This window comes from Hyalella azteca, unplaced genomic scaffold (assembly GCF_000764305.2).
Source record: "Hyalella azteca isolate HAZT.00-mixed unplaced genomic scaffold, Hazt_2.0.2 contig11722, whole genome shotgun sequence".
NCBI classification, from domain to species: domain Eukaryota; kingdom Metazoa; phylum Arthropoda; class Malacostraca; order Amphipoda; family Hyalellidae; genus Hyalella; species Hyalella azteca.
In genome coordinates, this window is record NW_025941708.1 from 110,401 (window position 1) to 123,097 (window position 12,697).

The 12,697-nt window shown below is 38.4% G+C and overlaps 1 protein-coding gene across 1 annotated transcript in view; it reads left to right on the top strand.

The window, feature by feature from the left end:
- Window positions 1-12,697, top strand: part of LOC108672400 — a 45,177-nt gene that overhangs the window by 24,569 nt on the left and 7,911 nt on the right. The window contains exons 7-14 of the mRNA XM_047882979.1: window positions 3,043-3,692; window positions 3,917-4,165; window positions 5,418-5,429; window positions 6,870-6,986; window positions 8,299-8,379; window positions 10,063-10,212; window positions 11,576-11,782; window positions 12,259-12,510. Of these exons, the coding sequence (XP_047738935.1) occupies window positions 3,043-3,692; window positions 3,917-4,165; window positions 5,418-5,429; window positions 6,870-6,986; window positions 8,299-8,379; window positions 10,063-10,212; window positions 11,576-11,782; window positions 12,259-12,510 (1,718 nt within the window). The remainder of the gene's footprint in view (window positions 1-3,042; window positions 3,693-3,916; window positions 4,166-5,417; window positions 5,430-6,869; window positions 6,987-8,298; window positions 8,380-10,062; window positions 10,213-11,575; window positions 11,783-12,258; window positions 12,511-12,697) is intronic.

The window sequence follows — 12,697 nt, forward strand, 5'->3', positions numbered from 1 at the left end:
TGTTGAGGCGAATCAAAACAATTTAATGTAAGATATTTAGGAAATTTTCAAAAAACTTACCTAGAAAATTGGTTCGAAGTAAAGAGTTACAAAATATATTATTTTGTAAGAACTTTTGACTTTATCTCTTATTCTGGTATGATGCATTTCCTTTCCCTTTTTCGTTTCACATAGAAAATAAAATATTAATTCTAACTGACTTACAAAATTAGTTAGTTCTAACTAACCTACAGTGGAAAATTTATTTTATAACTTAACTAAATCTTCTGCTGAGATCTCATTGCGATAATTTTTTTGTAAGTAGGATTCAACTGCAATTTTCATTTTTGTACATGAAAATTGTACAGTAATTAAAATCGTATTTTCGTACTTCAACACCGTTTCAAATATCCTGTTGAAGTGAATAAATGAGAGTTCAGGCGATAAAAAATAACCTGCTTAAGGATTAGTTCGTGGAAATTTAGTTTCTAAAATTACCTTATTTAGAAATTAACTAAATGGGACTTCTAGTATATTGTATTGAAGCTGGGTTAATGGTGACCAATATTATACCTCGGAGGCATAAAACCTCCATAGTTGTTGCACTTGAAACTTAATTGTACAAGTTTGAGGTTGAGAACAATATCTAAATATGGGGGCGAAGTGCTGCTTGTTGTGTCAGGCGCCGTATGCTGGATACCGCCCGTACGCCGCTGGTGAGTATCAAGCTTCGTCTACATATGTTGTCTTTCAAACTTCGATTCTGTTGACTAAAAAATAAGCAATCACTTGGGTATAAACTTGCTAATTACGGTTCAAAAAATTTTAAGCAGTTTGCTTTTTAGTTTTTGTTCTTCACTATTTTTTGCAATGTAGATCTTGTGTTAAATCGCATTATAACTCTAATATCTTTTCTAAAATGAGTTGCCCGCGTTCAAAACATGAGGTTCTATTGTTCTCTATTCTCATTTGCATCGATACACCTTATGTTGACTTCTTGTTGATATTTATCGGTGTGTATTAATTTGCGATTAATAAAAACGTGAAAACATTTTATATTGGTACCTACCACAGTAATCATGTTGTCCATTGTCCAACTTGCCCGGCCAGTGAGTTGGGCAGGTGCTGCTATAGGGGGAATCTGCGCCTGTAGCACCAATACTGACTAAAATCGCGTTGAAATGACAAGCATAAAACAAAACATTTCTGGATTTATTGTTTATTCTGGATTTTCTGGATTTATTTATTGTAAAGTCTATTTGGAAATTTAGAACTGAAGACACGTATGGTATGAAATTTCGGTGTAGTAGTTCATGGTCTTTTTTTGTCTTGGCTTTTTAAAAAATGACAAGTTTTTAATATTTGAATGATTTTTCGATTGCTTCAGTAATTAGCTGCGACCATTTCGAATCCGCGTGACTCGAAACCAAAATAATGTTAAAAGAAATGTCAATTCCTCATAACTATATTATAATGGCATTATTCATCGTGAACCGCGACTCTATGAAAATTCCACATCATTTAAAAAAAGATATCTCCGTCTCCCTTGTACGGAGATGTCACTGACAATTGTCCACTGCTGATATTTCGCTGCTTTAAAAATGTCTAGCCCTCCGCGGCCCACATCCTCTCTCCTCTCTTAAAAAAAGTTAAATTCGCTTACTAAAAATGCTAGTTTATGCTGAATTGTGAGATTTTCCGAGCCTGGCCGTGGACAACGATTAATGCCTCTCAATCGTAGCGACCTATTCTATGAGCACCCATGTCGCGCTCTATCGCTGACAACCGCGAGCGTTCGGGTCCGCTGGCGTCCTCCGTTCTACCGCGTTTCGTTGCTGGCAACGTCAGGCTCCGCGCGCTGGCGGTCGGTAGACATTAAACTCAGCCTTGTCGATCTGGAAGTATCGTGTCTAAACTTTCCAAACAATTTTTACTGTTGCAGTGTTCAGGGATCACTCTTCCCGTTTCACCAGTTGCGATAGTGGAAAATCTGAGGTATCTATTTGAACAGTATTATGGGTAGTGGTATAATCTGTAAATAATCGAACACAATTCCTTAGTGGCTGAGATTAAACGGAAATATGTTCGTAACGTCTTTAGATGAGCGATTTATAATATTGATTCCACAAAGCGGAAGCACGTGACCGTCATTAACCATAACAAAAAAATGTCGTTTGACAATAACATTGAAACGTGAATCGTAAGTGCAGTGACAGCTTTAGCATTAATAACAATTTTGCAGCGGAAAAATAACAACCATCAAACATAACCCGGCAGTAACATCAACAAAAGCTAATGCAGTTAGAAAGTTCATAGAATATTTTAACTGTTATTATATGACTGGCAGACCATGTCTTTACCATCATCGAAGCAACAACAACATTGCTCTCACATATGATCCTTAGCAAAAGCATACCAACTGCAGGAGCCGGCTGCAGGCTAGGAAGCTGTGCTGTTAAAGGGGACATGCTCATCGCAGACAGGCTGCTCGCGCCAGCTGGCATCGCTGCGTCACATCTTACTATAATCTTATCTATGCGGGCCCTCAGCGGGGCAAACTGCATGCGAAATTAAGATAGAAATCATTAAAGAGGGCCTAATGAAGTATTTATTTATCCGCGCTCTCGTGTCTGGAGTTACAGCGACGAAGTTAGAGGAGTGACAAGATCGATTTCGATGAATGGAATATTTTTATGTTGCATGGTTACCAAGAAAAATATTGCGTGCAATTTTATTTATTTTAATGTGAATTTTATCTAATTCAGCGTTTTGATTGCAATCGAGTCTTAAAATCTGCGACTATGATGCACTTGAAGTTTTGCATTGGAAATATTTTGATATATAACTTCTAGTTTATTTTCTGCCGTGAAAAAGAAATTCAGGTGTTGATTGGCGACGAAAAGGCCTTCAAAAATTGAGAAATTGCCAAATTTACGGAGACGACTTTTTTTATGCCGTTAACTTTTTCGTAGAAATTTATGAACAGCTAATGGCAAGATAATTTTTCTGCTTACCTGGGACATGATGTATCTCACTAATATTAATACTATTGAAATTCTCCAGATGTGAGCAAGTTGGGAAGCAACCGACTAGAGCCATACGAGAACTCAGCCTACGGAGGCAAATACTCGACACAGAACTGTGGAGGGTCCATGTATGAACCCCTGACTCAGAACCAGACATACCAACCGCCGCTGCAGTCAAGCGACCTCCAGAACCAAGCATACCAGCGGGGCGCTAACATTTACTCCAGTTCGTCACACCTTGGTTATAGAGGCGTGACAGATAACATGTCACCATACCACCAACAGCCACCACAACCACCTAACTACCAAGAGACCGTCAACAACCTCTACAGGCGTTTGTCCCAGGAACAGTTCACCGACCCGGGAAGAAGCTATGGCAACGGAAACAGTTTACCTCACTCACATTATTCCGAATACAACGCGTACAGTAGCGAGACCAGTCCTGTGCATGTGTATGGGCACAATAAGGCCAACCAAAATACCTACATGTCAGCCACTGCTCTGCGCCAGAGCATAGAAGGTATGGACAGGCTCAACAAGTATCACAATTACGATATCGACAAAGATTATCCTCCAGAAGACATCTACAAAACCCGTGGTGACTACGGAACGTACGCGACTGGACTTGGTCACCTCTACCGAAAAGGAAATTTAGACCTCAGCGATCCAGAACTTGTATATATGGAGGTGAGACTTCTGTTTGGGACTCATTTAGGTTGAAATTGTAAATAATCGTTATTTTTATTATTGTGATGAATTAATAGTGCCCAAAGTTGTGAAAAATCGTTATCTTAAATTTATAAACGTCGATGCTATTTATTATGCCTTCACGAACTTGTACGATAGAAATGAAGTAAAAATTTTCCCTGTAAATAATAGGATCCACTTTTAATTTTTGACTGTGTGTGCAGCAAGAGCGCGTCCACCAGCAGCACATGCTTATGAAGGAGGAGGAAGAACTGAAGGCGGAGGAGCGTCGTCGCAAGATCATCTCAGACGTGGTGAGGGACGGCACCAGCAACGGGCTGGCGGGCGTCAGTGCCGGCGAGCTGTTGAACAAGACGCACGAGGAGCTGGTGCTGCTGCTCATACAACTGCGTCGGCAGCACTCGGCCCTGCAGGAGGCCAGGAAGCAGGCCCGGGCTGAGAGAGATGCTCATGTGAGTCGCAACACTATCTTGTCAAAGAGCTTGTTGCCGCCCTCGTAATGCTCGTATTTATCCCTAAGTAAGGAACCCTAGTTTTTGTCATGAAATGATTAGCATTGTTCCTGAGCGCCCCACCACAAATCTCACTGTATCTGATTGCTTATTTAAGTTGTTTGTTAACCCTCTACCGCCGTATGTCAGACTCCGTGAACGTAACTTTCAACTTAAATTATACGTAAACTATTGATTGTAGCAACCTGAGGACATTTGTACGCAACAGAGAACATTTTAAAGTTGTCGTACGTGTCGGCAACAATCTGCGCAAGTAATTTTGCGCTCACTAGAACGTCTCCTTTTTGGGAAGTAGGCTTGTAACAATATTGCTCCGGTTACTCATGTCAGGCGGTAGAGGGTTAAGTGTCCATGTGGGCAGGATTCCTTGCATTTCCCTTCCCTGTGTCTCTCGTGCGAGTAACCGATCTCTTGTGTGTGTGTAAGGACCTCTTGTACGAGTGTTTTCGTTCTTTTTGCTATTCATCTGTTCCTCCTTGTTACGTTAGCATCTCTTTCAAATGCGCTGCTTCTTTCTTGCCAGCTTCAGCGGCCTAGCAACTTGAGACCTTCCATCCCTTATGGGTGATGTACGATTTGAGAAATTTCCAAGAATTACGATATTCCGCCCTGTTAACGATGTTTATTTTTGACCTCCGTTGCGAAATTGCTTAATAGCTGAAGTGCTAGCAAAAACCGTCCTACTATTTTCACTCTGTCTACGAGGCCATCACGTTTCTTCATCAGAAGTGATCTTGGTTACTTCTAAGAAATTACCGTATAACTCAATTCGTAGCAGCAACTGACGCGAATATTATTATGAATTATTTTAAGAAATAATGATGATTAATCGTGACCAATTACGGTATTTCCTTGAGAAAGTTCTTACTCGAAAGCTTCGTTGATTCAATTAGGAAGTTAGTTCAATTCTAAAAATGTTCTAAAATAAAATCATTGTTCTAGTTGAATGACGAACATCGTTAATTTACGCAGATTATGAGAAAAAACGTAACTTTTTACTTAGCCCATTCTATCTGAAAATGCAATATTCGTGCATCAATAGCAGCACGTAAAAGTTTATGCGGAAACACCCTAAGGCTGAATAACTCGTGAAGGAAACATAACATTGATTCCTGATGACTGCTTGCTTTTGGTTCTCGTGTGGACGATTTTGAATCTAATAGCTTACTTCTGCTTCCCATATTCTTCCTAGTGGCAATATTGGGTGAGAATTAAACTTAGACTTTTAAATGTTTCTACTCCTCTATTAAATAATTTTTAATTTCTTATTGACCTACGTTTGTGCTTAACGTAATTTTTGTTTCCCGAATGGTGCCTATGAGTAATTGATGTCACTTGGCTGCATGTTTCATTTATCAGTACCCCCTCGTTTAATTGATCATTAATTCATTATGATTCATAGGTCATTATAACCTCCTTTTCATAACAATACACGAAACTTATTGAATGCGTTGTTAAACAAAAAATTCTCGAGACGTTCATCTTAATTATCTTATTAACACCAAATATCACAATTTTTCATCTCAAGGTTATGCTGTTATTGTTATTTAATTTGAATCAGTGGTAAAACACGCAATTCTTTCGTAAAACAGCTAAAAATATTCATCTGATTTTCCATACGAATCTCCATTATGATGTGTTGTCTTAAATCTGTTGCCATTTCTCAATATCGTGAAAAATCCTAGAATCGGGTGTTTCTTTTTCACCAACATAATATTTCTCTCGTGATAGTGACATAAAACTTAACCTTTATTCATTGCACTGTAGTTCTGAGTAAGTGTAATGATATTGACTGTAAATATTGCCATATTTATACTGTGTATCATTGTTGTAAATTACTTTACGCTTAGCTTTATGTGATCACAATTGCATTGTTGCTTCTACAGTCTTTACATGTCTTATCAGTTCCTATTTTCTAGTCCCTGCCGTGACTTGTCCATCTCTTTGCTCTTTGTTTTTTTTTTCAAGTTTATCTTGCACAGACACGCTCAGGACTTTTTAATAATCCTGAGACGTTCCCTCTCCGAGGCCACTATGTATTTGTTGACGCTTAAACCGTATTAACCCCCGCCCTTCGTCCAGAATGCAAATTTTTTTAGTTTGAACATGAAAGTGGGATAAAACTTGTGATGTCTCAGCGATTGTGCAGTTCAATCAACAGAATTTATTTGTTTATATCAGCTTGAAGTATATCACTCGTTACGAGAAAAATAGAATAGGTACATTTATTAAAATGGTGTGATAGCGTTGCTCATTTCAGCTCTTTCTTTGTAGGCTACGTCTGTGCCATGCTACGTCTGCATTCTGATGCTACGTGCTAATTTTTTTTACTGTAATAACACTATCATGGCGAGGTTTAATGGGTATTAGTAAACTTTTTAATTGGTAAACTTTTTCGCACTATTACTCAATCATGTTTTCGAGCATAACTCATTGAGCGTTCTACCCCAAGACCAAACTTGACCGCAGTAACAGCTTTTGTTATTTTCTTGGTATTAACACTTTGGGCGTTCTGCCATAAGACCAAGCTTGACCGCGGTAACACCTCCTACAATTTTTTTTTGGTAGTAACACGTTAAGCGTTGTGCCCTAAGACCAAAGCATGCCTGTGCCTGTTGTAACACGTACCCCCCGTCATGCCCAGGACGCCCAGAACGCCAACGACAGCCTGGAGTTCACACGTCGCGTGCAGGAGCGCCGCATCGTGGACGAGGACAGGGAGGAGTACGAGCTGCTGTCCCCCGACCAAGCGGACCTCGAGGTGAGGCGTCCAACGATTTTCGTTCATTTATCCTATTTAATCATGATTTTCTAAAACGTTTATTTATAAATCTTAATATGAACATTTGTGCTGAATCGTAACATTCCTCATTATTTCAGTCCAAATTCTCCTCTCTTGACAAAGTGTGTTACTTTTACTTTGTTTTCTTGTTGGTGCTAATTCTCTAATTTATTGTAGAGTTTAAATGTTGTTTTGCGATATTCCTTGTCTGAAACATTAGTAATAGTTTTTTCCACTCTTAAGCTTTCCTTATCGTAGTCTTGATCAAGTATTCAAACTAAATTTGTTTCTGGTATTTCAAGATTTGTATGTTTTTTAATGCACTTGATGGTATTTATCTTGTAACTAGATATTTTACGCGTTAGTTACGTGTCATTGGTGTTTTAATAACCGAGTAATGTTGGTCATTTTGACATTATGAACACTTTAAAGTTTATATGGCAGGCACCATATACTGTTTATGCTTTGAATCGTCGTTGATGCCGTTTATTGCATCAAACGCTGATAAATACTTTGCTAAAAAATACATTACGTTTGCCTTTTTATTTGTGTGAGCGTGCGCAACGTTTGGGTCAAATGCACGACTTCTGAAGAAGTAACTACGTTTTAGAAGTTGTTCTTGACTTGCGGTTAGACTTTGCATTGCAGTATTTTTCACTTTTTCAACTCTTTCTTACTAAGTTAGTACGTTATCTTGTGTTCTTCTGAGGTTTCATCGTCTTTAGTCGATACTTAGTGATTGGTTTCATATGCATTTTTGAGTGGTAACTCTCAAGAGACTCTTGATACCATTAGTTAGCACCTCACTTTAAGTAGTTTTTTAATATTTCCCAGTATTAGAGTTTCCCCTCGCTTGCTTTCAATTTCTGTAGCACCTACGGCAGAAATTAAAATCTACATTTAAGATTTGCATTCTGTTTTACTCATGTCTTGCGAAACTTTTATTGCTATTCTCTATAATCAATCCGTTCACGCATTTACTTCTAAACTGTGTTCAAGAATCGAATAACTTTGTATGGTATAAGCGCTTCTGTAATGATCATATTTTTTTATAGACGTAGTTTTGCGTTTTGAATTTCCCTGATTTATTCACTCCTCAACGCTTCTACTTCATTGTGTTCTCATCCTCCTGATTTACCTTTTCTTATCCTCCTAATTTACCTGTTCTTATCCTCCTGATTTACTCGATCGAATATTATTCGATTCTATTGTGAACTCTTTTAAATAATTTGTTCTATTATTTATTGTCTGCTGATCTAATCAATTTTTTTGGACGACTTTTTCGATTCAGGGTAAAGTCCTGCGCTTGTATAACCTGGAACACGCGATCCAGCAGGAATCTCTTACCATTCAGGCTTTGCAGACAGAAAAGGTACTGGCGAATGTACAGCTGAGTCGCAATTGCCTGTCAAATATGTATGCTTGATTAATTTAACACTAAACGCGTGGTCACTAACAAGTATCAGTAATTTGGCTCTGGTATTGCTAAAAAGCCTAATATTAACTCAGCTATTTAATCGGCCGTGAAGCCACGTTCATATAATAGTCTTTTTTCTTTTTATAATAAACTTCCACATTGAAATTTTAATACGGGTTATTATTTTTTAACGCGTTTTTCATCTGAGCCATTTGTTTGAAAAGATGAAACTCCTGTGTAATCAATGCCAATATGTACGGTCTCTAGCAAGCCATTAATGCTGTTATTTAACGCTTTTTCCACTAAGAAGTTGCTATAACGTACTAAATTGCACGACAGTAAAGAGTTACCGTATTTACAGCAAGGATGTACAAATCATCTCTGGTTATTGCTTACTTACACGACTCCCATCTTTCTTGGCACCTTAGGTTTGATACTATCACCTTCATTATGCAATAATTTACTATTTATTGAACAGAAGATGGATGAATTCTTACAGAATTCGAAGTTTTTAGCGCATTTTCTCATTTATGGAAAAAATGCACTATTGTGCTCGCCATCTCTTGCATTTATTTTGTTCATAATCCTGTTAATTATATTAACGCTTATGTATTCTAGTTAAAAAAACTGTTATTAAAAAAATTAACTAAAATTAGCTTTCAATTATTGTCCATTCCTTATCTCTAGTCTAAGTTTTGCTATGCTTTCCTATTCTCTCTCGGACTACGTACTATGGGAACAAATTTTCAGTTCAGGAAATATCACGATATCCTGGATACGCGCCAGGCGTATCCATGATACCGTATCCTCAAACTACGGTGCCAGGCTCCAAACACACATACAAAGAAACGCCCAAAAACACATCAACTCTGAAAAATATATTTTAGATTTCTTTCTCGGTATGATAAATTTTATGCATGACTGATTTTATTTTCACGGTTGCATCCGCTGTTTTTTGCAAAGGTATTACGTGAGTTATTCATCATTAAAACTGGGTGTTTAAGGCTTGGTTTGGGGTTCCTTTTTTTCTATCGTAATATTGGTGTGCGTTTTCTCTATTTTAGTTAATATGATATACTAAAATTTTCACGCTTTCTTAATTTTCTACTGGTTGTGGTTCGCTAAATTTAGATTCTGGTGGTCCTGTCAGTATTATGCATTTATTTATTTAAATTTTATTTCGTCTGGGAGGATAATTATTGTCATTAGTTATCGTTATTATTATTTTTATGATATTACATAGAGTCAAAAAACAGTATTTCAAGATCAAGCTTCTTTGGTGAAATCGTGTAAAGCTAAACCTCGCAACAAGCATAAGTAGAATTAAAAATTGTCGACCTACGGGCCTGTATAGTGTATATGCGTATCTGCTTGTGCAACTCGGAAGAAAAATAATTATATTTGAATGGAGTATGAAATTGCGTTATAATAACTATGACTGTAGAATTTTCTTTTGTTGAATCTTTAATGCCTACGGTTTTGTTCAGGAGACCTGTACGAAATCTGAACAGCTTTAAGCTTACGGCTAAACATTCACGTATGATTATAGTAATGATGCAAGTCACGCGTTATCACATTACTTAGAATTCATGTACGATTCTAGTAATGATGCAAGTCACGCGTTATCCCATCACGTAGGAGTCACTGGAACGCGCGTTGTTTGCTCTGCACTCGAGTTCGTCTCAAGTTCCAGCCACCATCGAGGAGGCTCAGAGACGAGATCGACTCCGATTGCGCCTTGAGAGGGAGCTTTCGCAACTACGATCCCATCTTGCCTTGTCTTCTGGGGTGAGTTTTGCGAGTGATGTTGCATTTGACATTCACTTCTTTGGCAGTTGACGCAAAAGTAGTCCTTATTTGGCGTAAATTGCTTCAACCGCTTGAATACATTGCCTGTTAACCATTCTATGACAGTTTTTTTTGTATGACAGTACGGTATTTTTTTATTTGTCTTCTATGGTAAGTTGATTAAATTACAACGAATTGTAGGCGTTCTACTTCATGTGGTATGTTTCCCGAATAAAATTAGCCTCGTTTTGTTCTCAGTATCGCAAGTGTTCACTGTGATGAACACTTGTAGCTCGAACGTCAAGGCGATCAGAGAATTCGTTCGCAACGCGTCTCAGTGTTCCACCATCAGCCGAGTGATGACCATGCAATGTTAGATACCCTAGTCTCGCCGTGCATTTTTACTCATGTCGGTGTGTGACGAAGACTGTATTCATGTACAAATAATATATGCAGATCCGTTTAATAATGACCTCCAGCATCGGATGCCAACAGCGATCAACTCAGAATACCGTGCGTGATGCGTGAACACTCGTCATAAACGAGTTTCCATTTCGTTCGTATTGCTCGTGCAGTCGTGCTGACACCTCGAGCAACTCTGGTCGCTTGTGCAAGGAAATAAGACTGTTAGCTGTACATAACGTGCGAATTTATATGAGGTTTTCAGTATTTTTACTGTAAACAAATTCTTTGCTGGAAATATATTAATTATTTTTCTTATCCCCTGTAATTTTCAATGAAAAAGAAAAACATTACTCGAGCGAAAATTAAGGTTTAAATCAGCAAACATTCTGAAAAAGATTATAAAATCAGTTGAATGATTAATATTTCCGATCTTTCTTGCTCACAAAAAACTCTGACGAATTGTTATCGTTTCTTTATAAATTTTTCGGTGAACTCCTTGAGATTGTCAATTTGTGATTCATGTTCTCCCATGTCATTTTTTGCCTGAAGAAATGAGTCACGCGCGACTGGTTAATGGGCATGCTACTCGTCAAGAACAATAGCAAATATAGAAACATTCTTGTTTCATTTCAGAAAATTAGCCGAGATCATAGAAACTTTAAATTTAGTTTGAAACAGGTCATAAGTTACCTCGTGAAAGACACTACATACATAGGTATGAATTAAAGTTTATATTTGTCATAATTTATCTCGAGCCAGTTTTATTGAGGAGGCGCTTTCTTATGAGACCGAACTGTGTCATGTATGATTTATCGTGAATTAGTCTCCGTATCGCTGCCATACAAGATTGATTGATCGATTTCGTGTATGCATAATATTTCCAGATTTACTTGCCAACCCTCGGCAATGTTACAGAATAAACTTAATAAACTAAACACAAACTTGTCCTTGCGTGCAGAAGCTGGAAGAAACCGCCGCCGAGAACAGTCGCCTGGAGCACGAGATGATGATGTTGCGGCAGAAGATACAGCAGACGATGGCCCGCAACGCTCGGCGTGACTGCGGTGACGGCACATCCAAAACCCGGCACATTGAGAGCGAGATGCTTCGCGTTCAGGCGCTTCTTGAAGACCTGCAGAACAGACGTTTGCATCTGAGTCAACAGGTGACTGCGCTGTCTCGTGCTTATCAAGATCTTTTCTCTTTCACGTTCCTGCTTGCTTTCTCGTTTTATTTGTTTTTCTGTTTTACTCATTCTTGTTGCTCTCATTCTATTGTAAAAACATTTATTCTTTACACATGATGTACTCATTGTGGTGTTGCTCGACATCGTAAGCAATATTTCCATGATATATATATATATATATGATTTTCAGGTTTTAATGTCCTCGCGATTGGTAAGGATCCAGCCTTTGCTGTATATTGCAATTGAATTTAATCGTTCTGTACCAAAGCAATTAGATATAATTTATGGGCATTAAGTCTGTGTCCTCTTTCACGAATTCCTCTTTTTATCTTTCGTGAATTCTCATTCTTCTTCCATGACATTTCACTCCCATGTCCCGAAATCCTGCTTCTATGTAACAAAACCCCTTCCGTCGTGCAAATCCCTTTACCACATAGATCCAATGTGTATTTCAGATCCACAAGTTGACGATGTCTAATTCCGAAGAGAAACGACTCTATGGCCTGCATTCCTCCTCGCCCCTGAGTCTCTCCAGCTCATACCACAGCAGCACGGGAGCTTCTCGGCATCGTTCACACACCACGTGGCTGGAGACCGACCTCGATCTCATGATCACTCGGGATATCGGCGTAGACATGCCCGACTCGCCTCTGCTTGATCCAGACTCCATGGACATTTATCGGAGAGGAATGGGCTATGATTCTGAGGTGAACTGTCAGATTTTATTCAATTAGGATTGAGTGTTCGTTTGTGCCACGGCTTATTTATAGAGCTCCTCTGGCTTGTCCTGAGAAGAAACCTTGGGAATTTCGTCCTTCAAACATATCTCAAAGCAATATAATTCAAGTATTTGAACACATATTTGAATATTGCTGTTTCTTTCGAGGGATATTA